The sequence below is a fragment of the Prionailurus bengalensis genome, chromosome D2, assembly GCF_016509475.1.
Source record: "Prionailurus bengalensis isolate Pbe53 chromosome D2, Fcat_Pben_1.1_paternal_pri, whole genome shotgun sequence".
Lineage (NCBI taxonomy): Eukaryota > Metazoa > Chordata > Mammalia > Carnivora > Felidae > Prionailurus > Prionailurus bengalensis.
In genome coordinates, this window is record NC_057351.1 from 58,571,585 (window position 1) to 58,593,111 (window position 21,527).

General features: G+C 45.9%; 1 protein-coding gene across 1 annotated transcript in view; it reads right to left on the bottom strand.

Moving 5' to 3' along the window:
- PKD2L1 (polycystin 2 like 1, transient receptor potential cation channel) overlaps window positions 1–4,482 on the bottom strand; it is a 31,214-nt gene extending 26,732 nt beyond the window's left edge. Inside the window, exons 1-2 of the mRNA XM_043597252.1 lie at window positions 3,884–4,482; window positions 3,230–3,343 (exon numbers count right to left, since the gene is read on the bottom strand). Coding sequence (XP_043453187.1) covers window positions 3,230–3,343; window positions 3,884–4,118 — 349 coding nt within the window. The 5' untranslated portion in view covers window positions 4,119–4,482. The remainder of the gene's footprint in view (window positions 1–3,229; window positions 3,344–3,883) is intronic.
- Between the last annotated feature and the right edge of the window lie 17,045 nt (window positions 4,483–21,527).

Below are 21,527 nucleotides of genomic sequence, written 5' to 3' on the forward strand. Positions count from 1 at the left end.
TATCCTTGCTAAGATGTTCATGGGTGTTAATAAATTAATGTGTAACACATTGACACGCAGAGAGGCCATAGCAGATTCTAGTTAAAAGTCTCAATAATTGAATCAAGCCAACAGTCACTGAATTGGATCCCTGCTTCTGCCACTTAGTTGCTATATGGCCCTGGGCAAGCTATTTCACATATCTAAACCTTTCTGGATTTATAAAATGGGAGTGATGACAGAACCAATATCCTAGAATCACTGTGAGTAGTCAACAAGATAATGTATATAGCGTAGTGCTTTCATTCAGTAAAAGGTTGGTGTGTGTGCTGTTAATAACAACAAGGATGTGGTTGTAGTGATAAACTGAGGTCTTCTGGAGAAAATGCCTTAACTTAAATGGTGCTGTTCAAATGATATTAGCCCTATATGCCTATCTGTGAAGCCAACCACAAACCAAATAGACCTTACTTTTTTAGAGCAGGTTTAGGTTTAAAGCAAAACTGAGTGGAAGATACAGAGATTTCCCATATACCTTTGCCTCCACATATGGACAGACTCCCCCATTATCAAAATCATCCATCAGAGTGGTACATTTATTACAATCGATGACTCTACATCGACACATCATTATTCAAAGTCCATACTTTACATCAGTGTTCACTCTTGGTGTTGTATATTATATGGGCTTGGACAAATGTATAATGACAGGTATCTATTATAATATCATCATACAGAGTAGTTTCACTGCCTTAAAAATTCTCTGCATACCACCTACTCATCTCTCTCACCTCTCGGATCCCTGGAAACCACTGATCCTTTTACTATCTCCATAGCTTTACCTTTCTCGGAACGTCATACAGTTAGAATCATACAATATGTAGCCTTCTCAGATTTTCTTCTTTCTTGAGAGGTATTTTTTTTATAACCACTCTAGAGGACCAAGAGAGTATATTGAAATTCCAATAGATGATACAAAGATAATTGCTATCAGTGATTGGGTTAGATTATTTATATATGTTATCTCCATAAGATAAATAGTATTATCCTTGTTCTAGCAACAACAAAGTGCCCAAAGTTGTAAAACCAGTAAGTGCCAGAGCTGGTATTTGAATCCAGTTTGTCTGTCTCCAACCTTCATATCTTTCCATTATGCCACAGTATTGACCCTAATACCAAATATGGGTCCTGGAACATCTGAATCCATAGGAACTGACAGGGAAAAGCACACTGATAAAGGTGGATTTCCAAACACATGTCATTGAAGCTCTTGGAAGACAGCATCCTAATAGAACAACACAATAGCCACCCTGAAATAGACCTGCCTAGCTGTAGACTGGGTTTCCCCATGAAATAGTGAAATCCCCATGGATATTTCCCAGGATGGGGCTAGTTGGCCACCTGACAGAGCACCACAGGAGGAATCATAGAGAAGGGATTTCTGTGTCCTTGAACTTGACAACCTCTAAATCTGGCTGCTCAGGGACTCTGCACTTATTGGACTGAGTTTATGACTCAGACTTTGGCAAGTCACAGACCATTTAGCATTCACCAGTGCATTAAAATGCCCCTAAATATTCTCAGTGGGCTTCCAGAAACCCAACTTCAACCCCCTTTGGTTCCATACACAGGAGCCAGAAATGGTTCACTATAACTCTGGGGAGCTAGGAACCTCCCAATCTTGCTCCAGAGGCTAATCTGGAAATAGAGACATTTATATAGAAAGGCTCTCCCTGCGGGTTTCAGCTGCTGTCATGGGATCTGAAAAAGGAGAGGAGACTCCTTCCTAGCAGATGGTTAAGACAAAAAATCAATATGTCAACAAATGAATTTCTGATGGTCACTTGCTGAAAGGAATCAAATGGCCCCCACAGAATGTACACTTGGTCGACTGTTGTTTCCCGCACACACTGTCTCCTTTCACTCTGCGCTGATGACCCATGGTAAACACTCAGGACTGCCCCTTCTATTCCCACAGAGTAAGTCCCAACAGAGTGCAAGCAGAGAAAGTGCTTTCTGCTCAGTTTTCCTACAGGGCTCACATAAATGTACTTGGCTCTAAGATGATGACGTTTTCCATCTACACGTATGTTTTCAGACACTTTCAAAAGATTCATGCATCCTAAAAAGAACAGAGCTTTCTGTGGGGTATAAGGTCATGCAATAATGGAGGCACCTTAGTTGTAGGGTCCAAACTTCAGTTTAATTAACACACACGTACACACACAACTCCATGAAACTAGCTAAAATTCCCTTGTGCAAGTTTTGGAAGAAGCCATTGGCTATGTACAAAGCATCCTATCTATAGGCCTTATACCATCTATTTGGTGCACCTTTGTTATTATCTATGATTATTTGACTCTATCCTTTCATGGCTCAGTGTTTTACCCTTTCACTGGGTTCTTTCAACTTAGATACCAAACCTTCCCAGTTTGGGAAGTTCCCAGAACTTCAGATAAGCTTGCTTCAATGTCTGTGGCATGGTGGTCTCTCACATGGGAGAATCTTAGCTGTATTGACCACCATACCACTTGTATCTTTAACCCTTTTATCAGGAATCTGAGCTCCAAGGCCTGCTGAACCTTTTTCCTTCTGCCTCTAAAGAAACGGGGATCAGACATAGCATAATAACCATGTAAAACCCACCAAACTATTTTTGTTCCGAATAGAAAGGAACCATTTTCCACATTTTACAGAGGGTAAAAACTTCCACTTTCCAACAGAACATGGTGGCGGCTGAACTGGTGCCAGGAACTTGAATTTAAAAACTGTATTCCCCTCATAATGCTTGACAAAACAACTTTAATAGCTTTCTAACAATCTGCCTTCTTCTCCTGAACTCAGTGACAAAAATTTCTTTTAAATTTTATTTTTATTTATTTTGAGAGTGAGAGGAGCATGAGCAAGAGAGGGACAGAGAGAGAGAGAGAGAGAGAGAGAGAGAGAGAGAGAGAAAGAGAGAGAGAGAGGAAGAAAGAATCCCAAGCAGGCTCTGCACCGTCAGGGCAGAGCTCGTGAACCAGGAGATCATGACCTGAGCCAGAGTCAGACACTTAAATGACTGAGCCTCCCAGATGCCCTGACAAATTCTTTTTAATAAAAATATCTTTAACTGAAAAGGTAACCAATCCCAGGACACGACCTGCTCACACACAGATGCCATCTCCACAGGTGTTGCTGCGGAAGTGTGTACACAGATGTTGTACGCATAGATGCTTCTCACAGAGACACAGAGACAAATGTTACTCACAGAGACAGATGTCCACCAGGAACACGATGTATACTAAAAGCTCCCGCAGGGTGGTCTTGACATACAGCTCCCGGTTTTCAGCTGTGTTCTCAGTCAGGGTTGTTCCCCAAAGTCCTAAGGGACATAGGAGAGACGTCTAGGATCCCTAAGAGCAGGGTTCCTCCCAGTTGCCCGGCCCATCAGTCTCTGGACTTTACTCCCATTTCTACTCTGGCCCTCTCCTCACACATCACCTTATTATTATCTTCCTGAATCTGGCTACTCTAACCACACTCAAGCCTGCCCTCCTTCATCAAACACCCTGAGGTAGATAGTGGAAAAGACACTGGGTAGAAGAGAATGAAGACCTGGAAAGGAGGTCCTTGTTTCAGGTGGGGCCATCTAGGGTATCATCACAAATATGCCCTCCCTCAAGCTAACTCCCACATACCTTTCTGGGTCCCCAGAGATGGAGATGACTGCACCAGGCTCTCTCTCTGAGAGACCATGAGACTGGCCTCTGTGTTCTGGGGACATCGGCTCTAAGAGACAATTCATAAAGCCCAAAGCTATATTGACATCCCACCTCTTCTTCAGATCACATCTCCCCCCAAAGCTTTTGGGACCCCTCTTCTAACTCCAGTATCCTGAAAGAACCCTCCTCCCACCAGGTACCTCTGATGCCACGGCAGATCTGGAAGCAGCAGCTGGACACCAGGGTCCTGTATGCCTTCTTTTGGGGTCCATCTTCAGGCTTTTTGGGCTGGGATTCAGGGGGCATCACACTGGAGATGGTGCAGATCCTCAGTGTCCCATGTGGGGACTGGGGACCACTGTAGGCAGGGTTGTCCCAGGCTCCTCTCCCCATATTTTGGAGCTCTTGCCCCTTGGGACTTCCCATAGCATTCATGGGGAATGAGGTAGGGGACCTGGCACGTCAGATACCCACTGTCATCTGAAGAAAGAGGGAGGAAAACACAGTCCAGTCTAGTTAGCAGAAGGCAAAGGAAAGAGAGGGTGAGAACAGCTGGTCTCAGAAAGCCTCTGCTTCCTGCCTTTTGTAGGGAGAATCTATACTAGCTGTGGGGAGGGAGCAGACAGAAGGGGGAGGAGAATGGCCATCAGTCCTGTCTGGGGCTCTTTCTTGCTCTACCTTGGAGAAAGGGGGGTAGGAGGGAGCTAGAAGGCAGGGGTTTGGCAGGAGAAAGAGAAGACTGGGAGGGAGGTGTGGAGATGGGGTGGAAGGAAGGAGGAGTGAGAGAGGTGTGCTGGGAGGAGAGGAGGGCTGTTTATAGATGGGCCTGGTGGCTGATGGGGGTGGGGGGAGGGTCCCAGTCGGAAAGAAGAGGGGATGAAAGAGCAGTGGGAGGAGCTGGCAAAAGAGGATGCCTGGCAGAATCCCTTGTGGGTCTGGGCTAATTTCCACTAAAAGCTCCTGAAAGGGCCGACATGGATTGGACTGGGGACCAAGGCCAGGGACAGGAGACTGGAAAGTGCTGCCCCCCCTTCCAGGTTCATTCAATGGTGTCTGAGGCCCCTTTAATGTCTCACCTTGGGCTGTCCCCTGTGGTGGCCCTACAGCTGGGGAAAGGAAAGAGGCAGGAGGAGCCCCTGTTTTAGACACTTAAGGGGCAGGGTCCTGACTGCTGATGAGGTTGCGATGGTGGGGGGCACTATGGAGGTCCAGACTGTCTATATCCTTTCTCTGAGGTCTGCCCTCCTATGGCTTATGAGAGAGCTACACTGGCAGAAAAGTGTTCCTCAAAGGTATGAAGCTCAGCCTAGGGAAGAGGCTAAGCCCTGATTGGGAGACTGTATCAGAGAGCAAAGGGCAAGGACAGTGTGATTTGGAACTCCTTAAGAAGAGTAGATATCTGGACTCAGCTCAGCTGACAACTTTGTCTAATGACTCTGCTAGGTACTGGACCGAGGGCTGTAAACATGAGCACATAATGGAACTATGAGAATTATCAGAACTGGTCTGCTTTTAAAAATTTTTTTTCATGTTTATTTATTTTTGAGAGAGAGAGAGACAGAGAACCAAAGGGGAAGGGTCAGAGAGAGAGAGAGAGAGAGACAGAGAATCCAAAGCAGGCTCCAGGCTCTGAGCTGTCAGCACAGAGCCCGATCTGGGGCTTGAACTCACAAGACATGAAATGGTGACCTGAATCAAAGTCAGATGCTTAACCATCAAAGTCTGAGCTACCCAGGCACTCCAGAACTGGTCTGCTTTCTTCCATCTCAGATGTCTGAATTAAAACCCTGGCATGTGCCCCCAGGTACATCTCTGCCTCTGCTCTGCTCCAACCTCTGATCACTTGCCTGGGGCTCCCTTACAAGCATGTGTCCAGAATGGCACTGGCCCCACAGGTGCAGGGGTTATATCCTCCTTGATGGCTGGGGTGGGGGCTGCTCTCTCTCCAACTGCTGGCTCCCCATCTGGGCCACCCTATTGCTCACTCGACTGAAGTCCACCTCACTGCTCAGGAAAACACCAATCTGGTGGAAGTCACCAGTCTTAAGTGTCCCCATAAAGAGATCCTGATTCCAGACAACCCAAGGCTGGCCTCAGGTCCTTGATAAGTAAGTGTACTCCAACACCTGAGAAAGGGTTGAAAAAACAGCAGCTATCTTACCCCTGGGTCTGCAGCATGGATCTCCTGTCCCAGGCCCAGATACTTTTAGGGAATTAACTCTGTCTGGGCTGGAGTTATGGCTTCTCTGTGAGCTTCCCTAGAAGGAAGAGTTTCATCTCTACATTTTATTGGTTAATGAGACATAGTCTAAGGTGCTTGTTTTCTTTGGGAAGACAAAAGACAAGGAAGCGTGCCAGTTTTGACCAATTTGTGCGAAATCTGCTGATAGTGAGGGAACAGGAACTGATGCCTCTCACCCACAAGCTTTTCAAACAATTGCAAAAGGACCCCTGGCTTGCAAAACTGAACATTAGCACAGAGGTGATAAATAGGAAGCTAGCAGTGTAGTTCAAAGAAATGATGAGAGGAAGAAGAGATGGTTTCTGACTCCTTGGGGGTAATTTTGTATTCTGAGAGAGGCCTGTGATCAACAAGGGTTCGGATGGACTCAAGGAAGTTCGTTATGTGACGGGTCCCACACCCTTGTGACCAGAGCTGGACTGCTTTATTCACAGTCACCCAACCTAGGAAACACTGCTTTTCCCTGCTCAGTCTCCTCTCCCCATGTGTGTGGATCAACCCATAATACCCCTCAGGAGTACAGGTTATGCAACACAGCTTGAGAAATTTTCTCTAAAGGTGCTGTGCATTCCTAGGGTGTTTAGTCTTGCTCAAGAAGGTCATAAACATATTAATCAAGTGGGATCTCCTGATACTTTTGTGTCCAGCAGTTCTTAATGTCTTCAAGCTTCTAAGGCACTTGGCTTTTCCTGAGTGGCCAGATCCAGTTAATAAGGGCAACCAATATCAGAGTCCTGTGACTCAGGCTGCTTCTTAGCAGTTTAGCAAAACCCAACAGGCTTGACCTTGAAATTCAAACTGCCAGGTTGAATCTTGGCTCAGCAGCTTACTAAGTGTATGGTTCTGGGAAAGTCCCTTTTGAGACTTAGTTTATGTATCTGCAGAGTGTTCATACTAAACCCTGCTCTGCTGAACTTGAGGACTGTTTTAAGATTAAAACAGTAGATTCAGAAACCTTTATGAACTGTGTGCTATAAAGCACAAAACAAATTTAGTTATCTTGCCATAGCATCCATCCTTGTGCCCAGCACAAGAAATTCATGTTTAAGGAAGATACCTTCAGTCAGGACTCTGTTGTCATTATCTCTGAGAGACAAGGGTCTCAGAACTCTCCATATCAACACCCATTCCATTCCAACTGACACCAACAGAGAGGACTGATGGCCTTTCACTTGGAGAGTGTTACAACAGTAGTCAGGAATGAGAGCAGCTCTTAGCAATTTTTGAACACATGGCAAGCCTGGTTGTCCATCAGAACCCAAAATACCTCTTCAGCATGATGCCTCTTAGCCCACTTGGTGAATCGATCCCATTGCTTCACTGGGATACACTTTGTGGTTGCACACTATCCTATTGCACACACCAGCAAAAGGATTACACCATTTCTGCCATGAGTACACTCCTTTTTCATGCCATGCCCATCCTAGCCAGGCTCTTCAGTGCCACTCAGATCCACTGGGTCCTGACAAAAAGCCCAGAGACAGCAAAGGCCATAGGAAGGAAACCTGTGACCCATCTTCTTATAAGTTCTCCATGTAAATTCCCCCAGGATAAGTCACCTTTCATATTTTAAAGAAGGAGCCCTGGCATGACTCACAGTCCAGATTCTACAGAGAGAAGCAAGCTTCAAACCACCTTCTGTGTTTTACATAGTGACCCTTGACTCTTCCCACCTCAATGAACATAAATAGTAGAGCTCCATAAGTAACAGTGGCTCACCGTGGCAATGATTCTCAATGGAGGACATGGAAGATCACTTTCTTATAAGAGAACCCTGCATTTAAGAGCTTACCCTTCACCAATATACCACTAGTCATCTGCATGGCACAAATATTGAAATTTGAGGAGCTGAAGTTTTCAGCAATAAACACAGTGGACCAAGCAAACAGACAGGAGTAGGCTAATCCCAAGGGAGTCCTCCCCTCCCTGTTTTTGTGCAATAAACACCACAACACTGCAACACAAGCCACAGCTTTTCAATACCTTAGAACAGACAAGCCAGATCCATTGGAAGGTTCAGGTTTATGAAGTCCTGTTACAGCTGTTCCAGCCCAGAAAGCCAAGAAACTAGCATTTTGTTGTATTTCATCAGGGACCTCACAGGGGGAGGCTGGAGGAGACCCGCCTCCCCTCATCACAATGACCCATTTCAGTCTCTTCCTTCCTTCCCGTTACCTCCTGGATTTAACATGTCCTGCTGGAATACATTTTGCATCTTCCATCCCTCCAAAGAGAACCTTTTTGAAATGAGCCCTTCAACTTTCCTCCCATATCTAGACAGCCCTCCTGGATATCTATCCCCATTTGTCTATGCCTTCTGTAGAAGATTGGACAGGTAGATGGAACCAACCAAACCCAGGTGGTGGGAGATGATGCCATCAACAAAAATAAGGAAGTCAGTCTTCAGTTGTCTGGAAACTTGCGTCTGAGGCCGTGATCTTACCCCTTTTCATGAGTGTAGTCCAGACGCAGATGTTCACATGGTCCTGAAGTGATCCATCAGCATTATCCCTTCTAGGAAGAGCTCCAGCTGTGGCAGGCAGGGTTCTGTGTGGGATGGTGAGCATTAGCCATGCCTCCTGCTAGAGAGGGTGAAGTCAGGAGGAAAGAGCTCCATGTGAGCCAGAGACACTAGGCTAGAAAGAAAGGTAGGAGGTGGAGGGGAAAGAAAGACATGAGAGAGGAAGTGGATTATGGGGAAGAGGACCTGAGAGGGCACAGTTCTCTCCTTCAGAGCTACTCACTAAATTTCACAGGAGGCTTGGTTGACTGAAAGTCCTGAGGTTGTGAAGATGGAAGACTGGGAACGAGGGCAGATCTCCCAGATGCTCACTCTTCCAGCATCATTTCAGGGTCTCAGGGCAATCACCCTACATACCTCCTTGTCCCTGCCTCTGAGGGTCCCATCACAGGAGACACACATTTGTCCATCCTGAGTCCTCATTCCCATCATAACTCATTCCACAGGTATTTATTGAGTGCCAACTCTATAGTAGGGACTCTGGGGTAGGCAGCAAATAAGATCATCAGGGCCCGTGCCTCACAGAACTTACATTCTGGAAGAGAAGATAGGCATCAAGCAAATAGACAGATAATTTATGATTTGTAATCATAAAAAGTGCTGCAAAGGAGAAGTACAGGGTGCTAGGAGGAAATATGGCAGCACACCCAAATTTCTAAGGCAAATGAGGAACAGAATCAGGATTTCTACCTCTCTTCCCCCTTCTTGGCCTGGCAGCAAATAGGGTTTTCTGAGATTCAGAAATGTTTTACTGCTAATATACACAAGGAAACAGACTTAGTTAAATTAGAGAGAGAGTTAAAGGAGTTAAACAAGGAAAAAATTATAACTGTAAGAAAGGGTACGACATACAGTAATCTTTAATCCTCGTGGTCACCAGTAGAAGAGTTGAGCTAAGCTTGAAGGCTTGCATTGGATTCCTTCTGAACACATGGAATCCAACCACTCTTTCATTCCTGAAATTGATGATCACCTCAACACCTGGAAAGGAGGCAGAAATTAATAAGAGAGGTAGAGTAGCTGGCAAAACTACAAACTGATTAAAAATTTCCTCAGGTGATGGTTTTACAGGTGTTTACTTATCTCCAAGCTCATCAGGTTGTATACTTTAAGGATGTACAACTTTTTGCATGCCAATCATACCCCAGTAACAGTCAATACTTCAAAAAAATTTGTTTTAATTTCTCAAACAGGAATTTGGAACCAAGTGCTTAATGTTTCTTTTATTCTGTTCACCCTGTAACCCTAAATCTAGAAAGCTATCCTGATGTTTCTATCAACATAATTGATAACAACCTTTCAAAAGCTGACAAAGAGGAAGCTCAAATATCCAACACTAGAAAAAAATATTAAATAAGGATACAAGGTTGAAAACTACCTGTGTGTTAAGGATGTAGTTCCTTCTAAAAGGAAGGCAGGCCTCAAAAGGACAGAGTAAATGTGTTGTTTATTAGTCCTTCCTTCTTTGGGGGCTAGAACTTGATCCTCCTGCCCTGCCCTATCTCCTGGCAAAGAGGGAACATATAGATTTGGAATCCCCCCAAGAAACTTAGGACCCATCCAGCTTTCTCTTCCCTCAACTTGAGGTGAATGTTGGATGACACAAAAAGAAATAGTTTTAGTATTAGAAAAGGTTCATTAGAAAATTCTCACCCTGAACTCACCCAGAACTGCATGTGATATGCTACTGCCATTCATTAAAACTGACAGGAAATTTTTTAAAAAAGCAGACATACACATGATGTGTTGTGCAGAAATCAACATTTTGAATAGTATTTAATATCATGAGAAAATGCTCATCACAAGTTATGTGAAAAATTCTGGCATATGTGTCTACAGAATCCAAATTTTATGTGTAAATTAAGTTATGATTAATCAGATGCATAGAAAAAAAGGATTAATGTTAAAGAATTGTCAAATTTGGTAGTGATATCTCTGGATGGTGTGTTAATGGATGCTTTTTATTTTAATTTTTTCTACAGTGATTATGAGTGCTTTCATATTCAGAAAAAATTATTTTTAAAAAGCCAAGAGTATGTTCATAAAGACTTGAGGTGAATTTTCATCTTAGACTCACAGAGTCTCTTGGGTGGCTGCCTTCACCACACTAGCTCTACACATCAGCCGGAAGTCATGAAAGTTCCATGCAGTAGATTTGCTTATCAATCAATCGCTTGCTCCCAGACTTTGTATTAATTACTACTTCCTTGGAGATGACAGTTGAGGAAGAATATGGGTGGAATGTGTGACAAAGATGAGAATAGCCACAATGAGAAGTAATGTAATGAGAAGTACAGCATCTAACAGCAGTTCTGAGGAAGGAAGGTAAGTGGGTCCGGAAGTGGAAGGGTCAAGAAATGAATTTTGAAACAAATGGCATTGAGATGGACTTTGAAGGATGAAAAATATTTTAAGGAACAAAAATAAAGCATAGCTGCCATTATTAACCATACACATGGCACACACCTCACAGTGCATCATATCAGTTAATTCTTACACAATCCAATGGAGTAGGTTTTTATTATCCCCATTTTATGGGGGAAGAAACTGAGGATCTGAGAGACAACTGATGGTGGAACCTGTCTTCTGAGTTAGATCTGTCTGACTACAGCGAGAATACTTCCTGTGTGTCGTCCACACAGGGACAGCGGTGTATGCAAAGGCAGGTAGGTGGGCAGTCCCACCACTCTCACTGGGGAATAAGCCTGGAAATAAGCCTGGAAAGAGGGTTGGGAGTGAATATGGAAGGTCTCAAATGCCCAACATTTAACTCATTCTGGCAATAAAAATTTAGTTCTATTCAGGCAACAGAAAGACAAAGAAAGCTTCCAAACAGTAACGAAATCAAAGGTATATTTTATGAAAAATAATCAGATAAGAAGATGGGCTGATTTGGGGGGAGATTGGAAGCAAGAAAATCAGTTGGAAGGTTGCTGGACTAGTTTAGGGACAGGGCATGAAAGATTGAATGAAGGGTGTAAAATAAGAATAGAAAGGAATGGAAAGATATGTGTGGCATCTCATAGACAGAACCTGCGGGGATTGGCCCCTGACTGGATGTACGGTACAAGGGAGAGCAAAATCAAAGGTGGCTCCAAGGTCTCAAGTCCCCACAACTGGAAGGATAATGATGCTATAATGGAGTGGGGGTGGGGGTGGGGGGGTGGGGAGAAGGATCAAAAGGAGCAGGTTACAACAGGAAATTCAGCTTTAGGTATGTTTGAGTCTAAAGTGTTAATGGGACACTCAGATGATGAAATCTGAGAGGTCACCAGAAAATTTGGGTTAGAGTTTGAGACAGTAATAAACCCTGGTGGGAGTGATGTGGGGATCATGTAGCTAGACATGTTTATTGGAGCCACAGGAATAGCTGAAATTGCCAAAGGATTGCATGAAGGGAGAAAGGAGTTGAGGGAAAGGAGAGGAGCCAGAAAGGGAGAGAAAGAGTCATAAGAGAGACAGGAAGGCAACCAAGAGTTTCAAGACACAAAAGTCAGAGGAGGAGTATTTTAAGAAGGGAGTGATTATTGACCGTATCAGTGCTAAAAGGTCAAGGATTCTGATAAATTAAAAGCCTTCAGATGTTTAGACTAGAATCTCTCAGGTGACCTTGGAAAGTGAGAAGGCGACGCAGGCCTGATTTGGAGAAGTGGGGAGGTAGAGGTTAAAGAGTGGGTGGTGAGGCAATAAATGAAGAGGCTCCATTTAACTACACAAGAAATTTATCAAGTGTTTATTAAATACTTACTGGGTGAACTTCTTGCGTATCTGGGGATATCCGAAGAAACTGAAACCAATATCCTCATCATCATGTTCTAAAAGTCTCACTTTATTCCAACTCCTCTTATGATGCTGATTTTTAAAAACAGCTTTATTGAGGTATCATTCACATACCATACTATTCACCCGTTTAAAGTGTGTAATTCCATAGTTTTCTGTAAATTCACCGATGTATGCAATTATGGTACTAATTTTCAAGGTAGAACATTTGGGAATATGGTTTGGAAGTCAATACTTACAATTAATGCTGTAAGGGAGGGAGAAAGTGGACCCCAACACCACCACAACAAATTCTCCACTGACGCCCTCTTGAGCAGTCACAGAACGGAGGGAAGACGCAAAGGTGCTTTGCCTATAATGGCCACCAGGTGACAGCAGAACCCTTGCCCTGTCTCAGGCCGCAAAAGACAAACCAGTTGGGAGGGTCCAGAGACCTTTTCTCTCCCCAGTTCCTTCCTGTTACTTACTCTTTTCTTCTAGGTAACTCTAAAAGCTCACGACAGGCCCTGCTAACAGGTCCTACCTAATCCATAGGCACTTATCATTCTGGAGGCTTAGTACACCTTGGGTCCTCTGAGCAGACATCAAGACTAGATGAGGGTCCTGAGGTGTTTAGTAGGGGAGCCCAGGAAGGCTAGGAGAGCTGTCAGACCATGAGGTAAGTCTGCCTCTGAGTCAAGGAGAGAGGGTAGGAAGATGGGTGCATTTCTGCAGCATAGTTAGCAGTTAGCATAAGAAAGGTTTGTTGAGGTCTTCAAGGAGAGGGAATTCTGTGTCTCCCAGGAAGGGGCCTCCCTTAGTATCTTGGCTAAGCTCAATTATTGGCTGCGCAGCTCCTAGCTACCCCCACCAGAGAATAAGCTCCTCCCATCCCCTGCATCTGACTCTGTTCCTTCTCTCCTGGATGAATCCAGATACAAACATCCTCCCAAGCAAGCCCTACCTTTTCCACGCCTCTGTCTTTGGCTCCTTCTTGCTTGTAAACAGGGAAACTTGAAGGTAGTGATGGGATTGGGTGTGTGTTGACTTTAACCCTGACCCACAGGCCCAGGTGCCAGTTTGTCCTGGCAGGAAGCTGGTGGGCCAGCACCAGGCCCCATTCCTTTTCCTGAGGTCCCCACTGTCTCAGGTGATCCTCCCCAGGCATCTAAGTGGTTGGCAGTGTGGTTCTGGTCTCAGCCAAAGCCTAGTACATACATGGTAGGGCAACCGTAGCTTTGCAGGTGGTCCAGAGGGCCAGGTAGCTCTTAGGGTTTCAGGATGAAGAAGCTGGCATTTGTCTAAGGAAAGCTGAGATTTGTTAAGGAGGGTGATAGGGGAGAAGAGTAATGGGCACCCAGCATGATAGCCACTGACTGTGTCAGTGGCCCCTGTGGGCTTGCCTGAGTGCTCTTGGGGCTGAGGGACACACTGTATATGGGGTTCTGGGTTTGGCTCCTCTCTCCCCTGGCTGGGTCTCAGTTGCAACACAGGCTTGGGAGGGATGGGATGAATACAGTTGGCTTTCTGGGCTGCTGCTTGACAGGAGGGCCTGGGGAAACCAACAATTCTGCAAGAATGTTGTCTGGGCCAGATGACATTACAAATCCAGAATTCTCAAGGCAAATATAAGGCAATAACTTCAGGCTTTAATAGGGAATCCAGCCAAATCCTGATGTGGGAACAGCAGAGAAATAGCCTGGAAATCCACCATGATTACGTTATTTTATACCTTCTGTGTCAAAGGCAAAGCTGAAGGCAAGCATGAGATTTTCCCTTTTCCATCCTCTACAGGGAGCATTGGAGAAGAAAGGTGGAAGCCAGATGCCTCTGGGTGACCATGGGGCCTTCCAGACTGTAATTTGCCTAGGGCCAGGGCCCCAGGTTCCAGGGTTTATGAAGCCTGGATGGGACCATGGGTGTAGTGGTGGGTGGTGGGAGGGCAGAAGAGGGATGGGACACATCAAATCTCCTGTCCACTCTCTGCTTAGCATGTTTGTTCTGTGGTTGGGAAGACTGCTTACTAGATGATCTGTGAAGTACCTACCACCCCCCCAGCAGGTGCACTATTCCTAGCACATCACCCCCTACCTCAAAACCCTGAGCTCGCATAACTTTTCTGAGCCTTACAAAATAAGGTTAAATATAGGGGTAAAAAATTTTTTTAATGTTTATTTATTTATTTTGAGAGATAGCCAGAGAGCATGAGTGGGGAGAAGGGCAGAGAGAGAGGGAGAGAGAATCCTGTGCTGTAAGCTCGGAGCCTGGTGTGGGACTCAAGCCTATGAACCATGAGATCATGACCCTAGCCAAAATCAAGAGTAAGATGCTTGACCTACTGAGCCACCCAGGCACTCCAAAAATAAGGGTAAATATTAATAGATTAATAGATTGTCACACACACAAAATAAATGAGTCTGTTTCAAGCCTACCCTGTTCCCCTAACCAGTTCTAGGGTATCTATATTAGCAAGGGTCCTTCTCCATTTCCTGAACCTGTACCCCACTTAATACGTTTACACTCTGCCATTATCAGATGCTATCTTGCCTAATTGGCTATTGTGCTTTCTCCTGTTTCTCTTAGAAATCTGTGGGTTCCCCAGGGGCAGGACCAGAATTCTGACTCCATTCTCCCCCATGCAGAGCACAGCTCTGACTTTCTGCTGGACACATGGGTGGCTCGGTCAACACTAAATCCCCAGGTGGACACATTGGCTCAGAGAAACAGAATGGGAGAGTAGCAGACTCTTGGCTGGAAAAGGCTGGTAGAAGAGTCACAGAGGGAAGCTTGGCTCGGAACACAGCCAGCTGCCCTCTGGACCTTGCAGTCCTGCTGTGCCCAGCTCAGCTGCTGTGTCAGTGCAAAGCAGAGGTGACATCAGCTGTGGAAGAGGTTACTATCAGGCAAAGGGAAGGCCATGGGAGAGAAAACTATCTGCGCTCCCTGGCATGGGGCTAGATTGAATGGGGAAAGGTTGTAGGACTCAGGGAGGGTGGGGGGCACTTCTTAGTTCTGGTAGAGGCCTGCAGGGGGCTACACACAGGGAGTAAAAAGGGAGAAGAGAAAAAAGGGGGGTAGGGGAAGGGCTAGAAAGGCTTGGAACCTGACCTTTGACCCTGGAAGGGAGGCACTGGTTTGGAATCCTGGAACACTAGTTGTGATACCCTCAGGGCACTCTTAGCAACCGAGAGAAACAAATGGGGTTATACTTCTCTCTCTCTCAGACCACAGGAGAGGCAGTCCCACCCCCTCATCCCACTTTGGCTCAACAGAACCAGGGCAAGAAGGACTTTCCTTCATCTCTTTTGTTGTGGCAGGTGCTGTGCCTGTGTCTGCCTGTCCTCTGTACTGTCTATCCTACATGGAATACTCAAATGTGGGGTTGCCTTTCCAGAATGGGGAAAGATGCCCTGCAGGAGGTCAGGCCACCACAGAAATCCCTAGCCTGGCCCTGGCCCTGTGATCTCATCCCTGGGTCTCACATACCTGGGCAATCAGTCCCTAGGTCACATATTATGCCCCAAGACATTAACTGTTCCCAATCACACTATGTCATCTGGAGACATACCCCAAAGCCCTGGAGATAGATCGTATGTCCTGGTAGAGACCCTTCCCAGGTATGCACACCTGAACATGTAAGCACAAGTCCAAAAGACACACTGCAGGGACCTCGTCAGTGGGGTGTCAGATTAGAGTATCTGTGCTTTTCTGGGCACATATGTCATCAACTGCTGACCTACACTTTCACCACTAATGGCCCCATTGGATTTAATACCACCATCTCCTTCAGGAAGTCTTCCCAGATTCTCTCAAAAAGGTCTGGGGTGTGCCTCTTCTCACCCTATGTTAAGCTCGTCATAAATTACTCATAAGGATCTCCCCCCACTATGGTGACTCCCCAAGGTCAGGAGCTCCTTATGACCTCAGCACTTGCCACTATGCCTGGGACCATGTGGTTGTTCCATAAACGTTCACTGAACGAGTGAACCAGTATAGTCATGGAGGTATGGGGGCCCCAGCCCTTATTTCTCTCAAGCACTTCTAGAACCCAGTGGTGCCAGGACAGGATCCAGAAGGGCAGACAAGCCTGGTCCCCTCTCCTCTGGGAAGGAAGAGGGGAGTCCACTCCCACTAGATCTACTGGTTGTCTGCTGCCTGTGAGTCAGCTTGGGCCAAGGGCAGGGAGGATTCCAAAGCCCAAGGGGTCCTTCCCCGTCTCTCAACACAGAGAGCTAGCTAGGGCACATGTGTGCTGGGCCAGATGCAGGAACTGGCTTCCATCCATTCTCCACACTGAACGTGTCCCATGGGAAAGCCTGAGGTCAGAGTTGTAAGGACACTGTGTATAGTGCTGGCCTCCCGCATTGCTGCATGATGCCATGAGCAGTGTGGATGGACAGATACGTGGGGCTGGTTGGATCACAACTTGTCTCAGTGTGCTTGTTTATTTGGGCAAGTTGACATGTTAATCTCAAGACCTAGAGCTTCAGCAGCTGACCTGTGGCTTCAGCAGCTGGGAGAAGCCTTGGGTCCAGTACCTGTCAGTCATGGGGGAACAGATGGGCCTAGTTTTTGTGACTCCTGGGGTAGAGACTTAGGTAAGGCAATGTGTTGTCTTTACTTAATGTGCACCCAGAGTTGACTTAGATCTGTGTTTTAAAGTGTTAAAGGGTGAGGAAGGAGAAGCTAAGAAGGCCAGAGCCAGAGGGCAGCTAGGCCAGGAGACAGTCATGAGTTCCCCCAGTGCCCCTGCGGTGCCCAGCCAGTGCTTCTGTGGGTCTTGTATCTCCAGGCTCAGAGCCTTATGGATGTTGCTGGCCTCTTCTTGCAGGGCGCCCAGAAGGGCAAAAGGAAGGGAACGTCAAGTGCGCTGTCCAGGTTGTATGAAGATCTGCGAGCATACCTCCCCCCAACCCACCACCCTCATTTGACATCTGGCTGGGGACAGTCACAGACCCACAGAGTAGGTGTTCCACAAAGACTGGACCCAATCACGAAGCTGCAACTCCATCTTTCTCTTTCTTTCTGCAGCCTAATGTGCCATAACTCTGTGGATGTGTCTCCAAGCCCCCTCTCCCTGAACGGGTCAAGAAAAGACAAAAGGGAGGCCTAAACTGTTCCCAGTGCTGGGGCTTGTCCAGGTGATGAGTCAGCATTCAAGAGACTCACAAGCTCTCCTGGGATGAGGGTCACTCACATACAGAAAGCCTATCACAGGGGCTCTCACCCTTTCCCCAAACACCTGGGAGACCAGAGTTGGATCTATTGACTTCCCACCTGAGAGGGAAGCACATGATGATCAAAGTCTGCTTGCCCCATTTCACAGAAGAGAAACTGAGGGACAAAGCATTGAAAGAACCAATCAAAGATGAAGCTGGGAGTAGAGTGGGAAGAAGGAAACAGGCTCCGGAAACTTGTTAGTTTCCATCCTCCCAAGTGTCAGCTTGTGACACTGTGTCACCCCCTTGCCTACCGTGGCCTAGGGAAAGAAACTGAAACCTACGAAGGGTGTGATTGGGATCAGCCACAATGCAATCCTATCACGATGGCCAGGACATGGAGTCCTCAACACGAGTCCAGGAAGCAGAGACCAGCACACGGTGTGTGCCCATGTATTTCAGGCCTTGTCAGAGTCAACAGAGGGACTGTCTTGACAGATGTGGCAGCTGAACTTGCAGCCGAGAGTGACTCACAGACACAGGAGGTGAGGCAGAGAAAAGCCATAAGGCTGCTTATTCCTGAAAGCCCAGGAAAGCTCTGGGAGAGGGCCACCCTCCTCTGACCCCAACCCCTCCAGGCCCGGAAGACCTCCCCTTCCAGGAACATCATGGCTTCCCACGGAAGTCTGCCCCACCGTCACTGGGTTCCTTACACTGGGAACCCCAAAGCCATGACTGGGGCCACGAGGTCATGAAAGAGAGGCTGACGCCACTCTGAGAAGTGCCTGCCCATCCCAGAGGCACAGAGATCTCTCTCATCTCCTTTGACAGTGACCTGCTTGGGGTCATGTCCTTTGGGGGAGAGGAATTGTACAGGCCAAGCAACCTCTTTGCCCTCTCAGCAGTGGGAAGAGGCAGGAGAGTGCTCTGACTGCCCAGCCTTCTACCAGGTGTCCCTGTGAGACAGACATCAAACAAATGCAACAGGACAAGTGCTGGAGAGGGTTCAGCTGCCAGGCCCCTGATGGAAAGAAAATCAAATAAGAACTAGGGCACAGAATTCCTCAGAAAGATCCTTATCCTTGGCAGAGGTCAGGAAGTTTGAGAGGTCAGGTGGAGACACTCAGGTGCTCTGGTGAGCTCTGCCCTCAGGCTGTCCCCTTGCAACTATGTGCAATCTAGAAATCAACATCTCCTGATGGAGGTTCTGCCTACTCTGGGCCCAGCCCACCCATGAGGGTGAGACTTGATTACAATATCTGTGCCCCAGAGGGGAGCCAGGAAAGTCATAGGCTGGTGAGAACTCAGCTAGGAAATTTGTAAGGCCCAAACACGGAATCACCAGGCTTACAGGGCAAGGGACGGTAATTAGAATGTAGAGAGGAAGGTAGAGAGGTAGGGACATAGGGTGTAGGGAGGTAGGAAGGAAAGAAGGAAGGAAGGAAGGAAGGAAGGAAGGAAGGAAGGAAGGAAGGAAGGAAAGAAAGAAAGAAGGAAGGAAAGAAGGAAGAAAGGGCAGGGCAGAGGGAGAGAGAAAAGAGGGGCTTTGGGTGCCTGTTGAGCAAAGATGATGCCCATAATGTGCAAAATTTCTGCATTCAGTAGAACAATTTATTTTAAATCCCCTTATCCTTTCTTCCTCCATCTGACCTTTTATATCTGTTTATTTTGTTACTTGCCCCTCCCAGCAGAATGGAAGCTCCATAAGGGCAAGAACATGGACCTAATTCACCAGTGATGCTAGCTTTCCACAACAGTGCCTGCTCTGTATAGTGGGGGCACACTAAATATGTAAGGTATTCTGAGTGTATGAATGAAGCAAGCAAATTTTGGGACTCCCTTTCCTGGGCTCGTACTCGGGGGCCCAACCCTTCCTAGCTAAGCTGAGGGAAAATACCACACCCTGAAGTGTGCACCTCATCAGTGTTCAGTTTGATGATCTTGACAATTGTATGTATTCAGATAACAAGCACCCAAAACAAGACGTAGAACATTTCAGTGACCAAAATCTTCCCCCTGGCCCATTTCCAGATCAAATCCTCCTATCCTGGGCAACCTCATTCTGCCTTTTTCACTGGAGACTAGTCTTTCCTGTTCCTGGATTTCCTATGAAGGGAATTGGCTGTCATGTCCTTTCAGTGGCCACCTTCCTTGTTGAGCATGTTTTTGACAATCATCCACGTTGCTGCATGTATTTGTGGTTCATTCTTTTCAATTCTGATCTGTCTGCTGGATGAATGGCCCATAAGTTGTTTATCTGGTCTCCACCTGGCGAACTTTTTAGGTGTTTCCCATCTGAGGCAACAATGAATGAGGCCGCAGTGGATTTTCTTGTGGACACAGGACACAGGTTTTTGTTTCAGTTGAGGACATTCCTAGGAGTGGAATTACTGGATCTTAGGATGGATGGATGTTCACCTTTATCAAAAACTGCCCAACCATTTTCTGAGGTAGTTGTACCATTTCATGTTTCCCCCAGCAATGCACGAGAGTTCTGGCTTCCTACGTGCTCGCCAAGACCTACTGTTCTCAGTCTTTTTAAACGTAGTCACTCTAGTAAGGATGTAGTGTTATCTCACTGTAGCTTTTTGAAAAATCATTTTATTGAGATCTGATTTACAGCCCACACCATTTATCCATGTAAGTTGTACATCTGGCGCCTTTTACTATATTCACGATGTTGTACATCCACCAGCAAAATCAATTTTAGAACATTTTCATTACCCCATAAATGGGGGGGGGTGCACTCCTTAGCCATCACCCCTTCTTCAATCTCCCTCATACCCTCTCCAAGCCTTAGGCAACCATCAATCTACTCCATTTTTATAGATTTCCCCATTCTGGACATTTCATGTATTTTGGATAATAGGATGTGACCTTGAAAAAAAATTTTTTTAACGTTCATTTTTGAGACAGAGAGAGAGAAAGAGCACAGGCAGTTGAGGAGCAGAGAGAGAGGGAGACACAGAATCTGGAGCAGGCTCCAGGCTTTGAGCTGTCAGCACAGAGCCAGATGTGGGGCTCGAACTCACAAACTGTGAGATCATGATCTGGAACGAAGTCGACGCTCAACCAACTGTGCCACCCAGGTGTCCCTGATGTGGTCTTTTGTGACTGAGTTCTCTCACTTAGCATTATATATGTAATATATTATATAATATATGTGTATATATTTTTACAGTAATAGTAAGGGACTTTCTTTTTTTAATGTTTTATTTTTATTTATTTTGAGAGAGAGAGAAAGAGAGAGAAAGAGAGAGAGCTCAAGTGGGGGAGGGACAGAGAGAAAGAGATGGGGAGAGAGAATCCCAAGTCAGCTCACCACGGTCAGCACAGAGCCTGATGTGGGCATTGAACCCACAAACTGTGATATTATGACCTGAACTGAAAGCAAGAGTCAGGTGCTCAACCAACCTAGCCACCCAGCAGCACCAGGTTTAACTTCTTGAGAAACTGCCAAAATGTTTTCAAAAGTGGCTGCACCATTTTACATTCCCTCCAGTAGTGTGTGGGTATTCCAATATCTCCACATCCTCACCAACACCTGTTATCATCTGTCTTTTTTATTTTTTAATTGTTTTTTTTTTTGAGAGAGAGAGATGAGTGGGGGAGGGGGAGAAGGAGAGGGAAAGAGAGAATTTTGAGCAGCCTCCATTCCCATCTCAGAGCCCGATGTGTGGGGCTTGATCTCATGATCTTCAGATCAAGATGGTGAGACCATGACCTGAGCCAAAATCAAGAGTCAGTCGCATAACCAACTGAGCCACCCAGGCACCCTATCTTTTTAAAAAAACTATCCTAAGGGGTATAAAGTATCTCAATGTGGTTTTGACTTGCATTTCCCTGATGGATAATATATTGATATTGAGCATCTTTTCTTGTGCTTATAGGCCATTTGTGAATCTTCATTGAAGAATATCTATTCAAATTTTAATTGGGTCACTTGTCTTTTTATTATGGAGTTGTAAGAGGTCTTTGTGTGTTCCAGGTATAAGTCCCTTATCAGATATAATATGCAAACATTTTCTCCCATTCTGTGGGTTGTCTTTTCACTTCCTTGATAATATCCTCTGAAACACAAAAGTTTTTAATCTTGACGAAGTCCAAATTATCTATTTTTTCTTTTCTTTTTTTTCAGTTTATTTACTGAAAGTAAATATGAG